The 25100-nt window shown below is 45.6% G+C and overlaps 1 protein-coding gene across 3 annotated transcripts; it reads left to right on the top strand.

The window, feature by feature from the left end:
* The first annotated feature begins 8761 nt into the window (after window positions 1-8761).
* Window positions 8762-24497, top strand: padi4.S (peptidyl arginine deiminase, type IV S homeolog). 3 transcript variants are annotated; one of them, XM_041571771.1, is made up of 17 exons: window positions 8762-9283; window positions 9528-9614; window positions 11564-11744; window positions 11896-11965; window positions 12588-12649; window positions 13633-13750; window positions 13847-13972; window positions 14935-15098; window positions 16692-16783; window positions 18757-18868; window positions 19188-19295; window positions 20487-20641; window positions 20778-20955; window positions 21686-21779; window positions 22016-22092; window positions 23411-23542; window positions 23737-24497. In XM_041571771.1, the coding sequence occupies exons 3-17, from the start codon at window positions 11622-11624 to the stop codon at window positions 23968-23970; spliced, it is 1845 nt and encodes a 614-aa protein (XP_041427705.1). In that variant the 5' UTR covers window positions 8762-9283; window positions 9528-9614; window positions 11564-11621; the 3' UTR covers window positions 23971-24497. The 3 variants fall into 3 exon arrangements, with proteins under 3 accessions (XP_041427705.1, XP_041427704.1, XP_041427706.1); XM_041571770.1 differs by lacking the exon at window positions 9528-9614; XM_041571772.1 differs by lacking the exons at window positions 9528-9614; window positions 21686-21779; window positions 22016-22092.
* The last annotated feature ends 603 nt before the right edge of the window (window positions 24498-25100 follow it).

Here is a 25100-nt window from a genome sequence, read left to right as displayed (position 1 = left end):
ACAGCCCAGGAGCAGGAAGTACAGAGAATCAGAGCTCTGTACCTGGGTAAGTACTGGGGGAGATTCACTTACCCAGGGGGAGGTTCCTGTCTGACCATGGGAAAGAGAACAGCCCAGGAGCAGGAAGTACAAAGAATCAGAGCTCTGTACCTGGGTAAGTACTGGGAGAGATTGGATTCACTTACCCAGGGGAGGTTCCTGTCTGACCATGGGAAGAGAACAGCCCAGGAGCAGGAAGTACAGAGAATCAGAGCTCTGTACCTGGGTAAGTACTGGGGGAGATTGGGTTCACTTACCCAGGGGGAGTTCCTGTCTGACCATGGGAAAGAGAACAGCCCAGGAGCAGGAAGTACAGAGAATCAGAGCTCTGTACCTGGGTAAGTACTGGGGGGAGATTGGATTCACTTACCCAGGGGGAGGTTCCTGTCTGACCATGGGAAAGAGAACAGCCCAGGAGCAGGAAGTACAGAGAATCAGAGCTCTGTACCTGGGTAAGTACTGGGGGAGATTGGATTCACTTACCCAGGGGGAGGTTCCTGTCTGACCATGGGAAAGAGAGCAGCCCAGGAGCAGGAAGTACAGAGAATCAGAGCTCTGTACCTGGGTAAGTACTGGGGGAGATTCACTTACCCAGGGGGAGGTTCCTGTTTGACCATGGGAAAGAGAACAGCCCAGGAGCAGAAAGTACAGAGAATCAGAGCTCTGTACCTGGGTAAGTACTGGGGGAGATTCACTTACCGAGGGGGAGGTTCCTGTCTGACCATGGGAAAGAGAACAGCCCAGGAACAGGAAGTACAGAGAGTACAGAGCTCTATGGGGGGTAGAATTATTTACATTACTAGTAAGCATTACTGGGAGTTGTGGGTCTGTGTGGGTGATATGATCACGGCTATGCTTCCTCCTAATGCAGATAGGTTTATGGAATTGAGTTGTACATATACTTTGCCATATTATACCTAATTCACTTGTTTGCCCCCCGATAGAACAAATGAGAAAATTAAAGGGTTTATGTAAATACATTTTCCCATCAGCCCATAGCTTATCAGTAGCACGTGTAATAAAGTTAGTCTGCCCCATGTGGATAAAGGATATAAGTGCAGGTTACAAAATGCTTGTAAAGTCCATGAGGGTTTTGCAGCAGTTACAGGTGCAGTTTGTGGCTGATGTCGTGTTAGTAAAGTTTCCTGTGAGTCTAGTGGTGGTGAGTGTCACAATAATACATGAGATTTACATTAGAATGAGACTGTTGTGGTTCAGGATCCTAATTATTTTCTCTGCTACTTCTTCTTGTCTCTGTTCTTTGTTCTCTGCCCAATCGCATGGCTGAACCTCTTCCCCTCAAACCCCAGCGCAGACAGAGTGTGAGTGTTGTCCGTCTGTCCCTATTGTCTAACAGGGGTCAGTGCTGTGGGACAGGGGTCGGTGCTGTGGGACAGGGGTCGGTGCTGTGGGACAGGGGTCGGTGCTGTGGGACAGGGGTCGCTCGGTGAGCACTGGGGCTCAGAGAGAGGTTACAGGGAATAATAACTTAGCCCCAAATTGATTTTCTGACTTTCCCAGAACTAAATGACTCTTTGTTAATTCAATCAAATAGAAAAGATTCACCTGGTCGCACAGGAGGTTCAGGTAACAGACAAGCCCCCCAAGTGCCTAATACTGGGGTAAGTGAAATCCTGTGTCTTGGAGCAGAACTTACCCTTATCCCCCCAACACACACACAGTTTATTATGATACAAATGATACAGAGTCAGAACAGGAAATTGCTATTCAATTCTGATCTAAATAAACAATTGAAAGAGGGGAGTGGAATTGTCTCATTTAGGAACATGGAGTGCGGATTTTTGTGACTTCTACAGTTTTACCCCATGAAACTTATCTCCACTTGTTGCAATAGACCAGTTTGTCAATAAAAGTCTGTATTGCTCCAGTTTTATAGCCCCCCATAAATGAAACGAGCCCCTCTAGGATTTGTTGCATCTGCTTGTGACTTTGTGTGGGTAGGGGTGTTGGGGGTTCAGCACCCACAATCTCTTTATTCATTTGTCAGGCCTGTGGTTATTTTTATTAGCCCTCTGCTGCCATCTGCTGCTCAAAAACAGACACTACAATAAAATGTGGCATTTCTGGGGATTCAAACGTATAACTAGTGATGTGTCTGTCTGTCTCTAGGTAAATAAAAACTTTATAACAATAAACATTTACTGTAACAACAAAGATTAAGTAATAAGACTTACAGTAGGCACCATCTATCTCCACCTTGTCCTACTGTCTCCATCTTGTCCTACTCTCTTTATCTTGTCCTACTCTCTTTATCTTGCCCTACTGTCTCCATCTTGTTCTACTGTCTCCCTCTTTTCCTACTGTCTCCATCTTGTCCTACTGTCTCCATCTTGACCTACTGTCTCCATCTTTTCCGACTGTCTCCATCTTGCCCTACTGTCTCCCTCTTGCCCTACTGTCTCCATCTTTATCTACTTTGTCCATCTTGTCCTACTGTCTCCCTCTTTATCTACTGTCTACATCTTGTCCTACTGTCTCCCTCTTGTCCTAATGTCTCCATTTTGCCCTACTGTCTGTAACTTGCCCTACTATCTCCCTCTTTATCTACTGTCTCCATCTTGCCCTACTGTCTCCATCTTGTCCTACTGTCTCCATCTTGTCCTACTGTCTCCCTCTTTTCCTACTGTCCCCATCTTGTCCTACTGTCTCCATCTTGACATAATGTCTACCTATTTTCCTACTGTCTCTATCTTGTCCTGCTGTGTCAATCTTGTTCTACTGTCTCCCTCTGGTCCTAATGTCTCCATTTTGCCGTACTGTCTGTAACTTGTCCTACTATCTCCCTCTTTATCTACTGTCTCCCATTCTTGGTCCCTACTGTGTACTTGTTATGGTTGACACTACCATGTGTCCTAATGCTCCTTGGCTAATCTGTGTGTGCTGACTGTCTGTCAGATGTCTCTGTGGTACTGTTTGTGATGGACTACTAATTCTCCGCTCCTTGACTTGTCTCGCGTCTTGCTACTGTCGCCAAAACTGGTGTGCGTCGGATCGTTGGCCTACGACAGTCTGTACAATATTACTGTCTACATCTTGTCCTAAATGTGGCCATGGTTTTGCTTGTGTCTGTTATAGCTAGTGTCGCTCGTCGTGCATGTGCTTGCCCTACTGTTGCCGATCTGGTCGCTTGTGGCTAACGTGTCTCACTATCTACGGTCTCCATGCGTTGACCAACTGTCTCATCTGGTCATGTTGTTTACGTGGATGAGCTGCACATGAGAGGTGCTAGGCAAAGGCTATGTTTTTCTTTGACCTGGTCTTCTGTGTGTGATTGGGTCAATTTGAGCTGATATGGAAATGAAGGAAACTTGGTGGGTTGTTCTCTCCCTATGGTGTTATGGCATAGTGGCAATGTCAAATTGTCATAGAGCCTAGGCAAAGGGCTATGTTGTTGACCTGGTTTGGTAAGTTCTCTTGTGATTGGTCAACTTTGACTGATATGGAAACTTGGTCGGTTGTTCTCTCCCTATGGTGTTATGGGATAGTGGCAATGTCAAATTGTCATAGAGTTGACCTGGTTTGGAAAGTTCTGTTGTGATTGGTCAACTTTGACTGATATGGAAATGAAGGAGACTTGGTGGGTTATTCTCTCCCTATGGTGTTACGGGATATCGGCTATGTCAAATTGTCATAGAGTCTAGGCAAAGGGCTATATTGTTGACAGGCAGTCTTTGACCTGGATTGGAAAGTCATCTTGTGTTTGGTCAACTTTGACTGATATGGAAAAGAAGGAGACTTGGTGGGTTGTTCTCTCCCTATGGTGTTATGGGATAGTGATTGGTCAACTTTGACTGATATGGAAATGAAGGATACTTGGTGGGTTGTTCTCTCCCTATGGTGTTACGGGATAGCGGCAATGTCAAATTGTCATAGAGCGTGGGCAAAGGGCTATGTTGTTGACAGGCAGTCTTTCACCTGGATTTTCAAAGTCTTCTTGTGATTGGTCAACTTTGACTGATATGGAAATGAAGGAGACTTGGTGGGTTGTTCTCTCCCTATGGTGTTACGGGATAGCAGCAATGTCAAATTGTCATGGAGTCTAGGCAAAGGGCTATGTTGTTGACCTGGTTTGGAAAGTCCTCTTGTGATTGGTCAATTTTGACTGATATGGAAATGAAGGAGATTTGGTGGGTTGTTCTCTCCCTATGGTTTTACAGTATAGCGGCAATGTCAAATTGTCATAGAGTCTAGGCAAAGGGCTATGTTGTTGACAGGCAGTCTTTGACCTGGTTTGGAAAGTCCTCTTGTGATTCGTCAGCTTTGACTGATATGGAAATGAAGGAGTCTTGGTGGGTTGTTCTCTCCCAATGGTGCTACTTGATAGCGGCGATGTCATAGAGTCTAGGCAAAGGGCTATGTTATTAACCTGGATTTGAAAGTCCTATTGTGATTGGTCAACTTTGAGTGATATGGAAATTAAGGAGACTTTTTTGGTTATTCTCTTCCTATGGTGTTACGGGATAGCGGCAATGTCAAATTGTCATGGAGTCTAGGCAAAGGGCTATGTTGTTGACCTGGTTTGGAAAGTCCTCTTGTGATTGGTCAACTTTGACTGATATGGAAAAGAAGGAGACTTGGTGGGTTGTTCTCTCCCTATGGTGTTACGGGATAGCGGCAATGTCAAATTGTCATAGAGTCTAGGCAAAGAGCTATGTTGTTGACAGGCATTCTTTGACCTGAATTGGAAAGTCTTCTTGTGATTGGGCAACTTGTACTGATATGGAAATGATGGAGACTTGGTGGGTTGTTCTCTCCCTATGGTTTTACAGGATAGCGGCAATGTCAAATTGTCATAGAGTCTAGCCCAAGGGCTATTTTGTTGACAGGCATTTTTTGACCTGGATTGGAAAGTCTTCTTGTGATTGGTCAACTTTGACTGATATGGAAAAGAAGGTGACTTGGTGGGTTGTTCTCTCCCTATGGTGTTATGGGATAGCGGCAATGTCAAATTGTCATAGAGTCTAGGCAAAAGGCTATGTTGTCGACAGGCATTTTTTGACCTGGTTTGGAATGTCCTCTTGTGATTGGTCAATTTTAACTGATATGGAAATGAAGAAGACTTGGTCGGTTTTCTCTCCCTATGGTATTACGGGATAGGGAAGTCGAGGCTTACTAGGCTCAGGTCAACACATGGCAATGTTTTGGAATGTTATCTTATATCTTGGGAGTGCTTAGGCAATGGCTAATTTGCCATAGAGGTTAGGCAAAGGGCTATGTGACTGACAGCTCTTGACATAGAAGGCTATGGGTCTTCCTATTCTTTTGTATGGCAGGTAGGAATCTATAGTAGGCAAAGGGCTATGTTGTTGATGGGCAGTCTTTGACCTGGGTTGGAAAGTCCTCTTGTGATTGGTCAATTTTGACCGATATGGAAATGAAGGAGATTTGGTGGGTTGTCCTCTCCCTATGGTATTACGGGATAGCGGCGGTGTCAAATTGCCATAGAGTCTAGGCAAAGGGCTATGTTGTTGACCTGGAATGGAAAGTCCTCTTGTGATTGGTCAACTTTGACTGATATGGAAATGAAGGAGAGACTTGGTGGGTTGTTCTCTCCCTATGGTATTACGGGATAGCGGCAATGTCAAATTGCCATAGAGCCTAAGCAAAGGGCTATGTTGTTGACAGGCAGTCTTTCACCTTGATTGGAAAGTCCTCTTGTGATTGGTCAACTTTGACTGATATGGAAATGAAGGAGACTTGGTGGGTTGTTCTCTCCCTATGGTATTACAGGATAGCGGTGATGTCAAATTGCCATAGAGCCTAGGCAAAGGGCTATGTTGTTGACAAGGCAGTATTTTACCTTGATTGGAAAGTCCTAATGTGATTGGTCAACTTTGACTGATATGGAAATGAAGGAGACTGGGTGGGTTGTTCTCTCCCTATGGTATTACGGGATAGCGGCAGTGTCAAATTGTCATAAAGTCTAGGCAAAGGGTTATGTTGTTGACAGACAGTCTTTGACCTGGATTGGAAAGTCCTCTTGTGATTGGTCAACTTTGACCGATATGGAAATGAAGAAGAATTTGCCGGTTTTTCTCTCCATAAGGTATTACGGGATAGGGAAGTTGAGGCTTACTAGGCACAGGTCCACACATGGCAATGTGTTGGAATGTTAACTTATATCATGGGATTGCTTAGGCAATGGCTAATTTGCCATAGAGGTTAGGCAAAGGGCCATGTGACTTATAGCTTTTGTCATAGAAGGCTATGGGTATTCCTGTTCTTTTGTATGGTTGGGAGGAATCTATAGTAGGCAAAGGGCTATGCTGTTGACCTGGATTGGAAAGTCCTCTTGTGATTGGTCAATTTTGACTGATATGGAAATGAAGGAGACTTTGTGGTTTGTTCTCTCCCTATGGTGTTACGGGATAGCGGCAATGTCAAATTGTGAGTCTAGGCAAATTGCTATGTTGTTGACCTGTTTTGGAAAGTCCTCTTGTGATTGGTCAACTTTGACTGATATGGAAAAGAAGGAGACTTTGTGGGTTGTTCTCTCCCTATGGTGTTACGGGATAGCGGCAATTTCATAGAGTTTAGGCAAAGGGCTATGTTGTTGACCTGGTTTGTAAAGTCCTCTTGTGATTGGTCAATTTTGACTGATATGGAAATGAAGGAGACTTTGTGGGTTGTTCTCTCCCTATGGTGTTACGGGATAGCGGCAATGTCAAATTGTCATAGAGTCTAGGCAAAGGGCTATGTTGTTGACCTGCTTTGGAAAGTCCTCTTTTGATTGGTCAACTTTGACTGATATGGAAATGAAGGAGACTTGGTGGGTTGTTCTCTCTCTATGGTATTACGGGATAGCGGCAATGTCAAATTGTTATAGAGTCTAGGCAAAGGGCTTTGTTGTTAACCTGGTTTGGAAAGTCCTCTTGTGATTGGTCAACTTTGACTGATATGGAAATGAAGGAGACTTGTTCTCTCCCTATGGGGTTACGGGATAGTGGCAATGTCAAATTGTCATAGAGCCTAGGCAAAGGGCTATGTTGTTGACAGGCAGTCTTTGACCTGGATTGGAAAGTCCTCTTGTGATTGGTCAACTTTGACTGATATGGAAATTTAGGAGATTTGGTTGGTTGTTCTCTTCCTATGGTGTTACGGGATAGCGGCAATGTCAAATTGTCATAGAGTCTAGGCAAATTGCTATGTTTTTGACCTGGATTGGAAAGTCCTCTTGTGATTGGTCAATTTTGACTGATATGGAAATGAAGGAGACTTTGTGGTTTGTTCTCTCCCTATGGTGTTACGGGATAGCGGCAATGTCAAATTGTCATAGAGTCTAGGCAAAGGGCTATGTTGTTGACCTGCTTTGGAAAGTCCTCTTTTGATTGGTCAACTTTGACTGATATGGAAATGAAGGAGACTTGGTGGGTTGTTCTCTCTCTATGGTATTACGGGATAGCGGCAATGTCAAATTGTTATAGAGTCTAGGCAAAGGGCTTTGTTGTTAACCTGGTTTGGAAAGTCCTCTTGTGATTGGTCAACTTTGACTGATATGGAGATGAAGGAGACTTGTTCTCTCCCTATGGTGTTACGGGATAGTGGCAATGTCAAATTGTCATAGAGCCTAGGCAAAGGGCTATGTTGTTGACAGGCAGTCTTTGACCTGGATTGGAAAGTCCTCTTGTGATTGGTCAACTTTGACTGATATGGAAATTTAGGAGATTTGGTTGGTTGTTCTCTTCCTATGGTGTTACGGGATAGCGGCAATGTCAAATTGTCATAGAGTCTAGGCAAATTGCTATGTTTTTGACCTGGATTGGAAAGTCCTCTTGTGATTGGTCAACTTTGACTGATATGGAAATGAAGGAGACTTGGTGGGTTGTTCTCTCCCTATGGTATTACGGGATAGCGGCAATGTCAAATTATCATAGAGCCTAGGCAAAGGGCTTTGTTGTTAACTGCAGTCTTTGACCTGGATTGGAAAGTCCTCTTGTGATTGGTCAACTTTGACTGATATGGAAAAGATGTAGACTTTGTGGGTTGTTCTCTCCCTATGGTGTTACGGGATAGCGGCAATGTCAAATTGTCATAGAGTCTAGGCAAAGGGCTGTGTTGTTGACCTGGTTTGGGAAGTCCTGTTGTGATTGGCCAACTTTGACTGATATGGAAATGAAGGAGATTTGATGGGTTGTTGTCTCCCTATGGTGTTATGGGATAGCGGCAATGTCAAATTGCCATAGAGTCTAGGCAAAGGGCTGTGTTGTTGACCGGCAGTCTTTGACCTGGATTGCAAAGTCCTCTTGTGATTGGTCAACTTTGACTTATGTGGGGCAATAATTTGCTTGTGTTCATTGGCACCACCTTGTGGATATCTCTGAGCCAGGAGACACCCTATCAACCCCCAATTGCACCATGCTCTTTATGAACCCCTCACATCTGAAATTACTTATCAAAGCTGGGACATACAATCCAGTCAGTGGCCCTAAATTATTAACCCATTGGTCATCTAGACCCCTGGAGAAAGGTCCCTCAGAATACATGGATGCCCAGTCATACCCCTGATCTGCTCTTGGTGTACCCCATTATGCCAAACCCACCCACCCAATACCCATCCACTTCACCATGATATCTTCCCCTCTGGCTTGGGGCACCTGACTGCACTAACCCCTGTACCCCCAACACCCACCCACCCACCCACCCACCCAATGGCAGCCCTGGCTCTATTCACCATAGAAATAAGAACCCAAATAATATTGACAATGCACAAAATATAAGTCTATTGTGATGAAAGGTCTCTGTGCTGCTGTGTGTCTGTGTGTAAATGCGATAGGGTTGTTTAATACTGGGGGGAGACAGTTTCCCTTTAAGAGCTGAGTGTTTGTTTTTATGGTTCTGCTGAGCAGGTACTGGCTGGAATGCAGAAAGATAACCCAACCCACACAGTGCCAGGACCTGCCCCATTTGTACTGAGCTTGTAGAGAGGCTGAGCCAGTGATACCCCAGGAGGGACTCACAGCCCAGACAATCTAAAGAGAAGCTCAGACACTGATACTGCAGGAGGGCAGCAGGAGGAACTCAATATAAGGAGAGACTGAGCAAGTGATACCCCAGGAGGGCAGCAGGAGGGACACTGATACTGCAGGAGGAGATATAGGCACACAGGTCACTATATTGGAATATAGAGGAGAATCATGACCCAGAGATCTGTATCAATCTCCCATCAGGGACCCACCTATGATGTGTGTGTGGTTGGACAAGAGCTGACACTCGATATTTACAGGTAAGTTCCCTCTGTGGTTATTTCTGTACAATTTCTAGAATGTCTCTAGAATCTACAACTATTGAGCTACAACAACCAATATCTAATCCCAATTTCTAACTGAAGGGGAAGTGCCCATGCCTTATATAGTGATATTCCCAGACAATTTGCAGTTGATCTTTTTTATTTGATGTGTTCAGATTTTTTTTTCTTAAATAATTCTCCCTCTCTTCAGGAGGATTATAACATGTTATTTTGTATACAGGGTCTGTGACCCCCAGGCAACCACAAATCCGCCTACATCTGAGACTATAATTATCTCAATTTCCTAGACTGCAGCCTGGTTGCTAGGGTAAGTGGAACCGTATCAACCAGTCAACAAGACAGTTAAACTAAATGCCAATATATATATATATATAAATATATATATATATATATATATATATATACACACAGTATATATCCCCATATAGTTCACTGCCAGTATAATTAGGTTGTTTAGTGAAGGATTCTGCATTTATAGAGTCATTTTCACCCTATTCAATAACTTGTTATAATTATTGGCTCAGCTAATTCTTTAAGGGCCCGGGGGTCCAAGCCGCAGTCTAACTGAACCCTTTATATTGCGCAGTGTTTATGGCTGTTTGGGGCCCTATAAGGCTTTATGGTGCAGCCCCAATGTATTAAAGGGCCGGCTCCCCCCTCTATTTCTGTGCCGGTGCCAAGTTCCTCTGTAGTTTACACAGAGCTGGTGTTTATATGGCAATAAAGCACTGGAGTTGGCACAAATACCCGGCTCTATTAGTCACTGGGGCTTTAATTACAGAACTTATTATAAGCAGCCCCCCGTTCCCCAGCTCCATCGTCTTCTTCAATTATTACTAAACATATGTGATTATTCAACTGTTCAGTTTTCCGCCTCAGGATAATTTAAGTGCTTTGCTGGGCTTAGAAATTCTAAAATTCAGCAACAAGTTCTCACCTGTCTGGTGAGTTAATGAGGCAAGTCCTGACTTTACCACAATGTAGTGAATGTCCCCCTAGTGTGTTACCCACCAGCCCCTGTCTCCCCCAGTATCAGACAGGAACCTCCCCCTGGGTAAGTGAATCCAATCTCCCCCAGTACTTACCCAGGTACAGAGCTCTGATTCTCTGTACTTCCTGCTCCTGGGCTGTTCTCTTTCCCATGGTCAGACAGGAACCTCCCCCTGGGTAAGTGAATCTCCCCCAGTACTTACCCAGGTACAGAGCTCTGATTCTCTGTACTTCCTGCTCCTGGGCTGTTCTCTTTCCCATGGTCAGACAGGAACCTCCCCCTGGGTAAGTGAATCCAATCTCCCCCAGTACTTACCCAGGTACAGAGCTCTGATTCTCTGTACTTCCTGCTCCTGGGCTGTTCTCTTTCCCATGGTCAGACAGGAACCTCCCCCTGGGTAAGTGAATCCAATCTCCCCCAGTACTTACCCAGGTACAGAGCTCTGATTCTCTGTACTTCCTGCTCCTGGGCTGTTCTCTTTCCCATGGTCAGACAGGAACCTCCCCCTGGGTAAGTGAATCCAATCTCCCCCAGTACTTACCCAGGTACAGAGCTCTGATTCTCTGTACTTCCTGCTCCTGGGCTGTTCTCTTTCCCATGGTCAGACAGGAACCTCCCCCTGGGTAAGTGAATCCAATCTCCCCCAGTACTTACCCAGGTACAGAGCTCTGATTCTCTGTACTTCCTACTCCTGGGCTGTTCTCTTTCCCATGGTCAGACAGGAACCTCCCCCTGGGTAAGTGAATCCAATCTCCGCCAGTACTTACCCAGGTACAGAGCTCTGATTCTCTGCACTTATTTAAGGACAATGGCAGATGGGCCCAGGCTTCACCCACAGCGACCCCTTTAGTGACGCAATTGTGCACTAGATGTACTGGGACTAAGTGATGTGAGAAGAGGGTCAATCGAGTACAGCAGGACATGTTGGAGGAGTAAATAAACATGAGACTGACACTGTATCTGGGGTACAAGACACAAACAGACGGATCCAGTGACCAACAGAACTCAGTGACCCAGTGGGACAGAATTTACAACAGTGGTAAAGAACTCGGGAGTTTCCACTTGGCAGCACTGGGGGAGCTTAGATACTGCACTTATAGATGGAAGACATTTAAGTTCCATTGCAATTGGTCTTTATGTGGTTTGTGGTTATTGGCCTCTCTGTGCTGCCCGTTCTGCTCTGTGATTGGCTACTTAGCATGAGGCTCATACATTTATGTCTTTAACCAAATTCACCTAAAAACACGAACGTTTTGCCTTGAAAGGGACGTTCCTGCGGGGGCTGAATATTTTGAGGTTCTGGGAACCCCCCCAATAGATGTGATGCTCATCTGCCCCCCAGACCCAGCACAAAAGCCCCAGAAAGGAGTTAAACTGCCCCTGAGCCAGAGAATCGGGATTGTGATTTCCTGCAGGAGGGTCAGCGGGGCCCTGAATGACACAAAGGTAATGGGGGGTCTGGGAATAACGGGGTCTGGGGATGGGGGGGTCTTGGAATGGGGGGGGGGGTTTATACACAAACCCAATGTAGATAATAAGTAAAGATGGTAAAGAGCCTGCTGCAATTTGATTGGCTTATGTTTCCTCTCATTCCCAGGTCAGAGTCTCTTATTATGGAAAGAAAGGGAATTCCCTGGGAAGTGTCCGGCTCTATCTCACCTGTGTCCGTGAGTCCTGATACTTCTTATTCACCTGCTCCTATGGACAGAACTGGGCAAAGTGGAGAAATGTCCTTTCTTGTGACTTTCATATTAACATTGTGACTGTCATAGAAACATTGTGACTGTCATATAAACATTGTGACTGTCATATAAACATTGTGACTGTCAAATTAACATTGTAACTGTCATATAAACATTGTGACTGTTGTATTTATATTGTGACTGTCATAGAAACATTGTGACTGTCATATAAACATTGTGACTGTCACATTAACATTGTAACTGTCATATAAACATTGTGACTGTTGTATTTATATTGTGACTGTCATAGAAACATTGTGACTGTCATATAAATATTGTGACTGTCATATAAACATTGTGACTGTCATATTAACATTGTGACTGTCATATAAATATTGTGACTGTCATATTAACATTGTGACTGTCAGAATGGCTAATGGATGTGTTTAAAGGAAAGGTTGTGGGAACACTCTATATTTTTAATAAAAATATACTAAAATACAATGGAAGTGCTACTGATCTGGCCAAATTAACTACAGGGGACCAGGGAATGTGCATTGATCAATTTCTCTTCTTTTTCTCAATATAATGGATGTCTCTACTTTAGGTGTCTCTTTGGATGTGGATGTGAAGCGCAGCAGAGCAGTCACTCGGGGAGTAAAGGATAAGGTAAGAGCAGTCTCTTCTCCCCCCCTCTCTCTCTCTCTCTGACTGTGTGACTCTTTTTCTCTTCATCTTTCTCTTTGACTCTCTCTCCCCCCATCTCTTTGTCTTTTCTCTCTCTCTCTCTCTCTCTCTCTCTCTCTCTCTCTCTCTCTCTCTCTCTCTCTCTCTCTCTCTCTCTCTCTCTCTCTCTCTCTCTCTCTCAGTGACACTATCTTTTTCTCTCTGTCTCTGTATGTCTCTGTCTCTCCCTTTCAAATCAAATCAAATCAAATGAGCTTTATTGGCAGGACCAGATACATGAAGCATTGCCAAAGCAGGTAGAGGGGTGAAATGGGTGGGGTTAGGGGGGGCAGTTTATGGGAATAGGGGAAAGTGGGGTCTCTCTCAGTCTATGACAGTCTCTTACATATTGTGCAGCTATTGTTACTGTCCGTGCCTCTTCTCCCAGTAGGAAGTGGAGTTTCCTCTCTTCTTTTATGGGTGTGAAGTCTGGGATGTGACTGGAAAATCTCTGGAAGTGGGGGTCCCTCAGTGCTAAGTATTTGGGGCTCATCCTCCACTGCCTCCTGGTCACATCGCTGGCACAGTCTGTTCTCTCTGGGCCTGTCTCTCTCTATCTCTTTCATTCTGTGACTCTCTCTCTCTCTCTCTCTCTCTCTCTCTCTCTCTCTCTCGCTCTCTATACAAGGGCAGAGCTCTAGACAATTGATGAGAAATGTAGAAGATTCACTCGGGCCCCTGGGGCTCCTGGAATAGATCAGAAATACAGAGATAAACAAGTCGGGAACATAACGAGACACTCAGGTTCCAGTATATAAATCTACTAGAAATGAGACCTACAGACTGTCTACCTGTCTCCTTATACGGAAAATTCACCTGAAAATAAAGATTTAGTTACTTTTAGATAGCTGTAACTATAGCAACCAGCCAATTGTTATTTCTTTATGTATTTGTGTTTTTTATTACACCCCTTCCTTATGTTCCAGGGGTCGTGGAGTTGGGGGTCGTATGGGACAGGGGCAATTCTGCTTGTTAACTGTGACCGAGACAGAGCAGCCCCTAATGGAACTGACAGTGAGGATATGGGGGCGCCCAACGCTGCAGGTACTGGTACCCCTAATAATGATCCTCTGATAATAAAGATCTGTATTATAAGTAACAGCTTCACCTTCACTGGAAACAACTTGTCTCCCTGTACAGATATAACAGACATGTCTCCTATGGTCCTGACAGCTGAGGGCCCCAAGGGGATATTTGAGGGCCACCAACTGATTCTGTCCATTTCACCTTCCCATGCAACAAAAATGCGGGTCTATTGCAAACGAAGTAAGTACCTTGGGGTGATCACTTGGCAATTGGGCAAAGTATTGGGAGGGGATTTAATTCACTTACCCAGGGGGAGGTTCCTGTCTGACCATGGGAAAGAGAACAGCCCAGGAGCAGGAAGTACAGAGAATCAGAGTTCTGTACCTGGGTAAGTACTGGGGGAGATTCACTTACCCAGGGGGAGGTTCCTGTCTGACCATGGGAAAGAGAACAGCCCAGGAGCAGGAAGTACAGAGAATCAGAGCTCCGTACCTGGGTAAGTACTGGGGGAGATTGGATTCACTTACCCAGGGGGAGGTTCCTGTCTGACCATGGGAAAGAGAACAGCCCAGGAGCAGGAAGTACAGAGAATCAGAGCTCTGTACCTGGGTAAGTACTGGGGGAGATTGGATTCACTTACCCAGGGGGAGGTTCCTGTCTGACCATGGGAAAGAGAGCAGCCCAGGAGCAAGAAGTACAGAGAATCAGAGCTCTGTACCTGGGTAAGTACTGGGGGAGATTGGATTCACTTACTCAGGGGGAGGTTCCTGTCTGACCATGGGAAAGAGAACAGCCCAGGAGCAGGAAGTACAGAGAATCAGAGCTCTGTACCTGGGTAAGTACTGGGGGAGATTGGATTCACTTACCCAGGGGGAGGTTCCTGTCTGACCATGGGAAAGAGAGCAGCCCAGGAGCAAGAAGTACAGAGAATCAGAGCTCTGTACCTGGATAAGTACTGGGGGAGATTGGATTCACTTACCCAGGGGGAGGTTCCTGTCTGACCATAGGAAAGAGAACAGCCCAGGAGTTGTAGGTACAGAGAATCAGATCTGTTATGTTTTCCTATCACTTTTATACCAGAGGAATATTACTGAAGTTTATAATACTGGCCAGAATAGGAGTAATAATTAAATGCTTTGCATGTGAGGAGAACACCATGACCCCCAGTATCTGATAGTAACACTGTGTTGTACTGATTCTAGAGTCCGATTATCTCCTCGTCTTGGGAGGAACCAACATTTCCCATGAGGTGGAGAGGGGGAACAATCAGGAGGTGAAATTCTGTGTTGAAGGTCTGGAGTTCCCGGATGTCGACTTCTCTGGACTTGTCCATATAAATCTCTCATTCCAGAGATCTTCTGATTTAGTAAGTTCCCAGTCTCCCTGTTGTGTAGGTAAGTGACCGAGTGAGACTGTGAGAGCAAAATAATAGAGGAACCGATGGAAGTAGTTTTTGACCCTCAGTTCACTGAACTGCATCAGCCAGCAGCATCCACTGAGAGCTGTAGTCAGACAATAGCTGTACAGGCAAAGACTGAATATTAATGAATAAGGAAAATCCTTGGCAGCCGTGTTGTACCAAGACCCATAAAGAACTCTGATTCTCTGTACTTCCTGCTCCTGGGCTGTTCTCTTTCCCATGGTCAGACAGGAACCTCCCCCATGGTAAGTGAATCCAATCTCCCCCAGTACTTACCCAGGTACAGAGCTCTGATTCTCTGTACTTCCTGCTCCTGGGCTGTTCTCTTTCCCATGGTCAGACAGGAACCTCCCCCTGGGTAAGTGAATCCAATCTCCCCCAGTACTTACCCAGGTACAGAGCTCTGATTCTCTGTACTTCCTGCTCCTGGGCTGTTCTCTTTCCCATGGTCAGACAGGAACCTCCCCCTGGGTAAGTGAATCTCCCCCAGTACTTACCCAGGTACAGAGCTCTGATTCTCTGTACTTCCTGCTTCTGGGCTGCTCTCTTTCCCATGGTCAGACAGGAACCTCCCCTGGGTAAGTGAATCCAATCTCCGCAGTACTTACCCAGGTACAGAGCTCTGATTCTCTGTACTTCCTGCTCCTGGGCTGTTCTCTTTCCCATGGTCAGACAGGAACCCCCCCTGGGTAAGTGAATCCAATCTCCCCCAGTACTTACCCAGGTACAGAGCTCTGATTCTCTGTACTTCCTGCTCCTGGGCTGTTCTCTTTCCCATGGTCAGACAGGAACCTCCCCCTGGGTAAGTGAATCCAATCTCCCCCAGTACTTACCCAAGTACAGAGCTCTGATTCTCTGTACTTCCTGGGCTGTTCTCTTTCCCATGGTCAGACAGGAACCTCCCCCTGGGTAAGTGAATCCAATCTCCCCCAGTACTTACCCAGGTACAGAGCTCTGATTCTCTGTACTTCCTGCTCCTGGGCTGTTCTCTTTCCCATGGTCAGACAGGAACCTCCCCCTGGGTAAGTGAATCTCCCCCAGTACTTACCCAGGTACAGAGCTCTGATTCTCTGTACTTCCTGCTCCTGGGCTGTTCTCTTTCCCATGGTCAGACAGGAACCTCCCCCTGGGTAAGTGAATCCAATCTCCCCCAGTACTTACCCAAGTACAGAGCTCTGATTCTCTGTACTTCCTGGGCTGTTCTCTTTCCCATGGTCAGACAGGAACCTCCCCCTGGGTAAGTGAATCCAATCTCCCCCAGTACTTACCCAGGTACAGAGCTCTGATTCTCTGTACTTCCTGCTCCTGGGCTGTTCTCTTTCCCATGGTCAGACAAGAACCTCCCCCAATACTTACCCAGGTACAGAGCTCAGATTGTGGCTGGAGGGAACATGGGGCATCAGGGCAGCTTTACGTAGACACTGAGGTTTTCTAACAGGATGAGGGCAAATAATTTCAGGAGTATTTTTGTTATTTATTGAGCATTTCAGTGCAGTATTGGGGTGCTGCTCGTCTCATGGATTTCTCTGTTTATTACAGACTGAATTATTTGCTGATAAAGTGACTTTCAGGCTGACGCCGTGGATAATGACCCCCAACACCCAGAAACCCCTGGAGGTCTATGTCTGCAGGTAAAAGGTTTGGGGGGGCAACTCTCACCTCCCAACTTTTTATGCGTCTCTGGCACTTTGGATATGACATCTATTAAGTTCAGTATTTATTTCACTCGCTCTCCCAGTGCTCCGGCACCTGCTCAACTGCTCCCACAACTGTCACATCTCCATATAGAGAGAGATAATGTGACACTTTATTGGCCCCGGCACAGGAGTCAGTTACCCACCAACCTACTTATTATTCAGGGATTGAATTCATGTTTAGGGGGTGCTGAGCTGTTTCATTGGGGGGTCAGATTTTGTTACCCCATCGTTATAGCCAGTACCCCCTGTATATGAGGAGGGGCAGAAATACAATAAAGGCAAAGTCAGGTATGTGGGTGGGAATTTTCTAGTGTTTTACTGCCCCCTGGTGTCTGTATATATAAATAACCAGCAATCTGTCAGTTACTGAAATCAAGTGCCAGGTAAGTGCACAATGTGGGTGTGGCCCTCCCCTTCTGCATCGCCAGTTTGTTGGGCGCCAGAGGTTTCTAAAAATAATAAAGAATGTTTATTCTGAGAACCACAAAGTACTGCAAGAGGTATTTACACAAACTGTCACGTGACTCAGCAAACAGTCTGTATCCGTCAGCGAAACCGTCTCCAAAATACAAACGGGGAGTCTCCAAAACTCCAAGTGGCCCAGAACCTCCCAGCGCTGAGACTGAACCCCCATACATGCTGTTAACCCTTTAGTATGGGAACCGCTCCCCATCATACAATAACATAGGATCTACACCACTGTGTGTGCCGGGGGCATTACATGAGTAATGTTGGATTTACATGTTACATGTTTGGGGTGCAGATATGAGACACGCAGGGCAATCACATGACAAGGTGAATCCATACCTCCCAACTGTCCCGTTTTAAGAGGGACAGCCCCTCTTTTGACAGCTCAACCGGCAGTCCCTCGTTTGTACTGGAAAGTCCAGATTTTGTCTGCACTGAACAGCCAGAAAAAGAAACAACGTTTCTAACTTAATCGGCTTTTGTCAGAGAGCCCAGAACAGCCACAGCAGCAGATAAGATACATTTGTAACAATTGTGAGATAAGCAAATAAGTAATTGTAACAAAATAAGATAACAGGTCCCTTGGGAAAAGTTAGACTCACAGCTTAAAGGGTATATAAAGGCAAAAAAATAAAATCCCATTTTTACTTTCTTTAATGAAAAAGAAACCTATCTCCAATATAATTTAATTAAGGGAAACAATCATACTTATGAACAGCAGGGGGAGCCCCCGCCTTACTTCCCAGCCATGCAGAACTCAAGCAGCTTTGTTTGTTTCCCTGTAGAGCAGTCGGCGACTGGGTAGAGATTTGTATTGGATTTTATTTTTGCCTTTCCATCCCCTTTACTGTTTCCAACTCCAGCTGACGATCCCTAAGCAGCCCAGACCACACTGAGCATGTGCACAGTCTTGGTCTTGCAAAGATGTATAACACAGTTACAAGATGGTGACCCCCTGTGGCCAACTTTGAAAGCATAAATCATTTGTTTGATTAGGCTTGTGATGCAGTAAGTTCATGTTTATGTTTAGTATACAAAATACAGCATTTCTAGCCTTATTCTATTTTACACTTTACTTCCCCTTTAAAGGGCAATTCACCTTCATTAACAAATCTGTAATAACTGTAATAACTGGAAAAAAAAACCCACAGAAATATTTTCAAACTTTCATAAAATGTAAAATGAACATAGTAATTAGGGGTAGCTATGCACGGCAACTTTTTGGTCCCTCTTTTTATTTACAAAATGTTGGGAGGTATCAGGTATAGTGAATCTACCAATCAGCAGTGCCTGTGACCCCGGGGGATGGGGGAGACTTTACAGGGGGTCCAGGAAAGTGAAGCTTTGCCACTGGTCATAGGGACCTCTCTACATTTACCCCCGATGGGACATTCTATTGCCCCTCATTTCATTTACCCCCCGGGGTGTTGTTTATCCAGTGTGCAGGGCAATAAGAAATTCCTAAAGGAGCTGAAGGAATTGGTGCAAAAGGCCAAGTGCAAACTGAATATCTGCCCCGAAGTGGAAAATAGGGGAGACAGGTGGATCCAGGTAAGGATTATTTATTAACATTATCAGCATTTATTTATATAGCGCCAGCATATTATATGTGCACTCTGCACCCTCATTGTGTCTATAGCCCCCCAATATCCCAGATTTGATCATCATCAGTGTGAAACACACCCCTTCAATCCACCCCAACCTCATAAGCCCCACCCATTTCATTGCAAGCACGTGAGTGACAGCTCCTGGACCCAGTGGTATGAAACGTATCAGAAACCTTCAACTTCAACTTAATCCCACAAAGCCCCGCCCCTTCCTTATACAGGGTCCCATGGGATCCAATCAGTTCCCTTTCGTCTTCCCGCAGGATGAGATGGAGTTCGGGTACATTGAGGCTCCGCACAAGCGATTCCCGGTGGTGTTGGACTCCCCGCGGGACAGGGAACTGGATTTCCTCCCTTTCAAAAAGATTCTGGTACCAAAACCTTCATGAAAACCCTGCTGGGGTTTAGGAAACTGCCTCAGAGTCTCGGGCTTTTCTGGTTGGCCGTGGCCCCTTTGACTTCTTGTTGCCAATTAGGGTTAAAGGATAAGTCAACTTTTAAAATAAGTGCATGTAAAATTGATGATTGAGCTGCTCCAAAAAATTTTCAATTTACATTCATTATTTATTTTGTTTTGATTCCTAGATATTAAAGGATACATGTACTGTTAATATGAATGAATTGTGTTACAACAGCGCCACCTGCTGGTCAGTTTCCCACCAGTCTGACCAGCAAGTAGTCAAGGAAGTTGTCAGGAGAAAGAAAGAGGCTGATGTTCTTCTGCTTAGGAATAAAATTAGAAACCCCTCTCACATCTTTCCTAAGCAGAACATCAGTCTCTTTCTTTCTCCTGACAACTTCCTTGACTACTTGCTGGTCAGACTGGTGGGAAACTGACCAGCAGGTGGCGCTGTTGTAACAAAATTCATTCATATTAACAGCACATGTATCCCTTAATATCTTGGAATAGAAAGAAAATCCATAATGATTGTAAATTACAGAAGAGCTTAGAATAGCTCCCACATCAATTTTACATTCACTTATTTTAAAGGTTTACTTATCCTTTAAGGGCCCAATGGTTCTGGATTGATGGAGTCAGAACCTGGATATTCCCTGATACCCCTTCCCTCTACCCCCAGGGACACCTCAGTAATCATAGGGTCCCATAGTACTAATTACCAGGGCCCTCCCAAAGTATATCCCACAGGGGCCCCAAAAAGTGTCATTTGCGGGATGAGAAAAGAATGGGGCTTGGAGGGGGGCTGGGGCTTGGGTTGATCATTGGAGGGTTTTGCATAATTTTGAAGTGACCTTGTCTGCAAGAGGCATTTTTGTATTTATTGCCCCTCACCGCCACGTAGGGGCCCCCCGGGGAGAATTGAGTTAATAATAATCCGGGGAGGGGACCCTGTTACTTGATAGTATGTTTCCCATGGTTACCTTATACCTATATACATCAGTTTTGGGTGGGGAGCAGATGTTGGTCAGTAGGGTCCACCAGGTGTTTTTCTGGGGTCCCACCTGCTCGGTCCAAGGCTGAGGGACAAGGAAACCCATCAGAAAAAGCTAAAAACAAAACTGTTTCTTTGTCTCCTGTTTCACAAGGGGTTTCTCTTCCCCAGGGGCCAGATTTTGGGTACGTGAAGAGGAAGGTGGAACAAGAAGAAGAAGTCAATGACTTGGACTCCTTTGGAAACCTGGAAGTGAGCCCCCCCGTGGCCGTGAGAGGGAAGAATTATCCTCTGGGAAGGATCCTGATTGGAAGCCAATTGCCCCAGTAGGTTCCATTCATTATACAGGGGTGTCTCTTACCCACTCTGGGGCTCACAGCCCTCGTCATGACCATGGGAAGAGAACACATAATAATTATCCCCCCATCAAATAACTGCAATATATTTCATTTCTCACATCAGAGACATCGAACCTTTCAGCTCGGAGCCAAATCCAATCCAACCTCGCAGGATGAATAAGGTGGTGCGGGATTTCCTCGCGGCTCAGCTAGTGCAGTCTCCGGTCGAGCTCTACTCTGATTGGTTGATGGTGGGACACATAGATGAATTCATGACATTTGTACCTGCCTGCGACAAAAAGGTAAGTAGAAAATGGAAAAATCATAAGCAAGTACTATAGATATTGCATTGACTTAACGAGGAGGAGGTTCCTACAGTATCTGACCATGGGAAAGAGAACAGCCCAGGAGCAGGAAGTACAGAGAATCAGAGCTCTGTATCTGGGTAAGTACTGGGGGAGATTGGGTTCACTTACCCAGGGGGAGGTTCCTGTCTGACCATGGGAAAGAGAACAGCCCAGGAGCAGGAAGTACAGAGAATCAGAGCTCTGTGCCTGGGTAAGTACTGGGGGAGATTCACTTACCCAGGGGGAGGTTCCTGTCTGACCATTGGAAAGAGAACAGCCCAGGAGCAGGAAGTACAGAGAATCAGAGCTCTGTGCCTGGGTAAGTACTGGGGGAGATTCACTTACCCAGGGGGAGGTTCCTGTCTGACCATTGGAAAGAGAACAGCCCAGGAGCAGGAAGTACAGAGAATCAGAGCTCTGTACCTGGGTAAGTACTGGGGGAGATTCACTTACCCAGGGGCAGGTTCCTGTCTGACCATTGGAAAGAGAACAGCCCAGGAGCAATAAGAAAACCAGAGCTCTTACTAAGGAATCACCTGCCCCGGTGGCCCATTTCACATGATAAAGTAAAATAACTGAAGCTGCTGCAGGTCAAACAGTAGTTCTGGAGTATAATTATTATGGTACGCGGTCTGTCCATATTAGAAGAATCTGTCCGTCTGTCACTTCTCATCTCTCACCTCAGGGATTCCGGCTGCTTCTGGCAAGTCCTAGAATGTGTCTGGATCTTTTCCGGGAGAAGCAGAAGGAAGGATACGGAGAGGCAATCATGTTTGAAGGTACAAATTAATTATATTATATATACCTCCTGTGTAGGGGGGTGGCAATTGCTGGGGATCCTTCATATAAACTCCCTGTAACTAAAGATAACCCTGATACCAACCCTGTTCCTCTGTGGGTGCAATAATATCTCTTGTAATAAACTGCAGGAAGGACCCCTGGCACCCACCCTGCTTATACTGAGATACTGATAATAACTTGACTGATGTATTTGATGTATTCGGCCTCTTTACAGGATTAAAAACAGAGCCTTTCACCATCGAGAAGATTCTCTCAAATGAGAAGTTACTAAGGGATTCGACCTACACACAGGTAAGTGCAGCAGTGAATTCCTGGAAACATCTCAGAGACACAGTGACAGTGAGTCATAAAGAGATTAGTTTGCTTTAAAGGGTAAGTCGTCGTTAGATAAATCCTGGGTCCACTTCTGGGTAATTTAATTCAGTTAACTCCCCCTTCCCCAGTACTTACCCAGGTACAGACTCTGATTCTCTGTACTTCCTGCTCCTGGGCTGTTCTCTTTCCCATGGTCAGACAGGAACCTCCCCCTGGGTAAGTGAATCCAATCTCCCCCAGTACTTACCCAGGTACAGAGCTCTGATTCTCTGTACTTCCTGCTCCTGGGCTGTTCTCTTTCCCATGGTCAGACAGGAACCTCCCCCTGGGTAAGTGAATCTCCCCCAGTACTTACCCAGGTACAGAGCTCTGATTCTCTGTACTTCCTGCTCCTGGGCTGTTCTCTTTCCCATGGTCAGACAGGAACCTCCCCCTGGGTAAGTGAATCCAATCTCCCCCAGTACTTACCCAGGTACAGAGCTCTGATTCTCTGTACTTCCTGCTCCTGGGCTGTTCTCTTTCCCATGGTCAGACAGGAACCTCCCCCTGGGTAAGTGAATCCAATCTCCCCCAGTACTTACCCAGGTACAGAGCTCTGATTCTCTGTACTTCCTGCTCCTGGGCTGTTCTCTTTCCCATGGTCAGACAGGAACCTCCCCCTGGGTAAGTGAATCCAATCTCCCCCAGTACTTACCCAGGTACAGAGCTCTGATTCTCTGTACTTCCTGCTCCTGGGCTGTTCTCTTTCCCATGGTCAGACAGGAACCTCCCCCTGGGTAAGTGAATCTCCCCCAGTACTTACCCAGGTACAGAGCTCTGATTCTCTGTACTTCCTGCTCCTGGGCTGTTCTCTTTCCCATGGTCAGACAGGAACCTCCCCCTGGGTAAGTGAATCTCCCCCAGTACTTACCCAGGTACAGAGCTCTGATTCTCTGTACTTCCTGCTCCTGGGCTGTTCTCTTTCCCATGGTCAGACAGGAACCTCCCCCTGGGTAAGTGAATCCAATCTCCCCCAGTACTTACCCAGGTACAGAGCTCTGACCCTTTGTGCTTCCTGTACTCCTATTTTACTATGATAAGGCAGATCATCTTCCGGTGAGGTTCCTGCGAGACCATAGGAAAGAGAGCAGCCCAGGAGCAGAACAAATAGAGAATCAGAGCTCTGTAATTTGGTTAGCGGGGGGACAGGATTCACTTATTTATGGGCAGGCTGATTGTAGGCCTAATGCAAATGGTCCCCAGATTTATCCTAAATGGATTTACCCTTTATTCTCATCCTGTGGTTCTTCCCTAGGGCTGCATTGATCTGAACAGAGAGATCCTGAAGGAAGAACTGGGACTCTCCGAGGAAGACATCACAGACATTCCTGTTCTCTATAAGCTCCTTCCATATTTCAATAAAGCTGAAGCCTTTTACCCCAACATGGTGAGTTGTGTATAGTGGGGGGAGTCATGAGTCGCATCCAAGAGCAGCAGTGCAGTTGCCTGTCATTGAGGTTACAGAACGTTTATCTCTTATAGAGACACTGGAATTCTCTATATGGGAATTTGTGATTGGGAAGGGGGGCAACAGATATTTAGGGGGTACAGCTGCTCTGATAATTCTCATTGTTTCTGAAGGTGAACCTGTTGGTACTGGGGCAGTTCCTGGGAATTCCCAAGCCATTCGGACCCAAGATTGATGGGAAGTGCTGTTTGGAGCAGAAGGTTTGCTCTTTGCTGGAACCTCTGGGATTGGACTGCACCTTCATTGATGACTTTGGACCCTACCACCAGAACGCGGGGGACGTGCACTGTGGCACCAATGTGATCAGGAAGCCTTTCTCTGACAAATGGTGGAACTGCCTCCCTTAGAGGCCCCTCATTGGCCTTTCTCTGGGGCAGGTGGGCTGTACCAACAAGGTTAGGGTGGGGAACAAACAGGTGCTACTCGTATTCTCAGCAATAAATTCCAACATTCTACCTCTGACCAGTTGCCCGAGGAAAGTAGGAGATTCATCTGCACCAGAGACACAGACTAAACCTCAGAATTTGGTGTGTCCAACCTGCTGCCCAACAACTCCCAGCACCCTCTAGAACCTATATTGTACCATATCTACAAATTAAAGGGTATGTCCAGCTGGGGTGCCCATGAACTTTGGGCACTTACCATAAATTTCCCATACACCTATGCTTAAGATCATGTGACCATACATCGTCTGCGTTCCGACCAATAGGGTATCTGCTTTATTCCAGTATGACTAATAGCGTTTTGCTGTTGGCCAAAAGTTGGCCTGTCTCTTTAAATAGTCTTGAAGATTCCAGAGTGTGATGAAATGACTTGATGGAAAACTTCAAATTGACCAACTGGTTTAAAGATTAAATAAAGGAGTGGAACCCTGTGCCTGTATTTAGCAATTTTATACTTGTTTTATCCTGAGAAACTCCAAGTAACCTGGCCAAGACTTCAGAAACAAAACCATTGACCAGTGTAGTTGCGTCTTCTTAGGAACAATTCCCAGAAAGCTGAAGGACCTATGGACATCTACAAAACAGCCCAGGAACTAGCGAGGGAATTAGGTGCCTTGGGAGGAGAGGTCTCTGATCAGATTAAACATTGCATTTATGGGCCATAAAGATCATCACTAGGTTGAGACCATACCAACTGTGAAACATGGGGTGTTTTGATTTAGATTGTAAGCTCCCCTGGGAGAGTGACAACAACCTTTTACTTTGGAACAGAATTAGTGAGTGTGTGTGTTGTGTAACTATACTTTATGCTTCTCTAAGGAACTGTAAGAAGTTGTAGTTCAGTGCAATTTCATTTTTGGGTCAAGATCAATTTTTGGTGCTTAGCAATAAACTTGGTGTAACTTGCTGCCATCTAGTGGCAATAGACAGATTTTACACCTGCAACATGGATTGGTTGTTGGAGTAACTTACTCGATCAGTGGAGTTACTTATTAGCAACAGCTGGGGCACCCCAACAAAACCTTTTTCAGGGC

The sequence above is a fragment of the Xenopus laevis genome, chromosome 7S (genome assembly GCF_017654675.1).
Source record: "Xenopus laevis strain J_2021 chromosome 7S, Xenopus_laevis_v10.1, whole genome shotgun sequence".
NCBI classification, from domain to species: Eukaryota; Metazoa; Chordata; class Amphibia; order Anura; family Pipidae; genus Xenopus; species Xenopus laevis.
The sequence above is the reverse complement of the archived record's forward strand: the minus strand, read 5'-3'. Positions and strand labels throughout refer to the sequence as shown.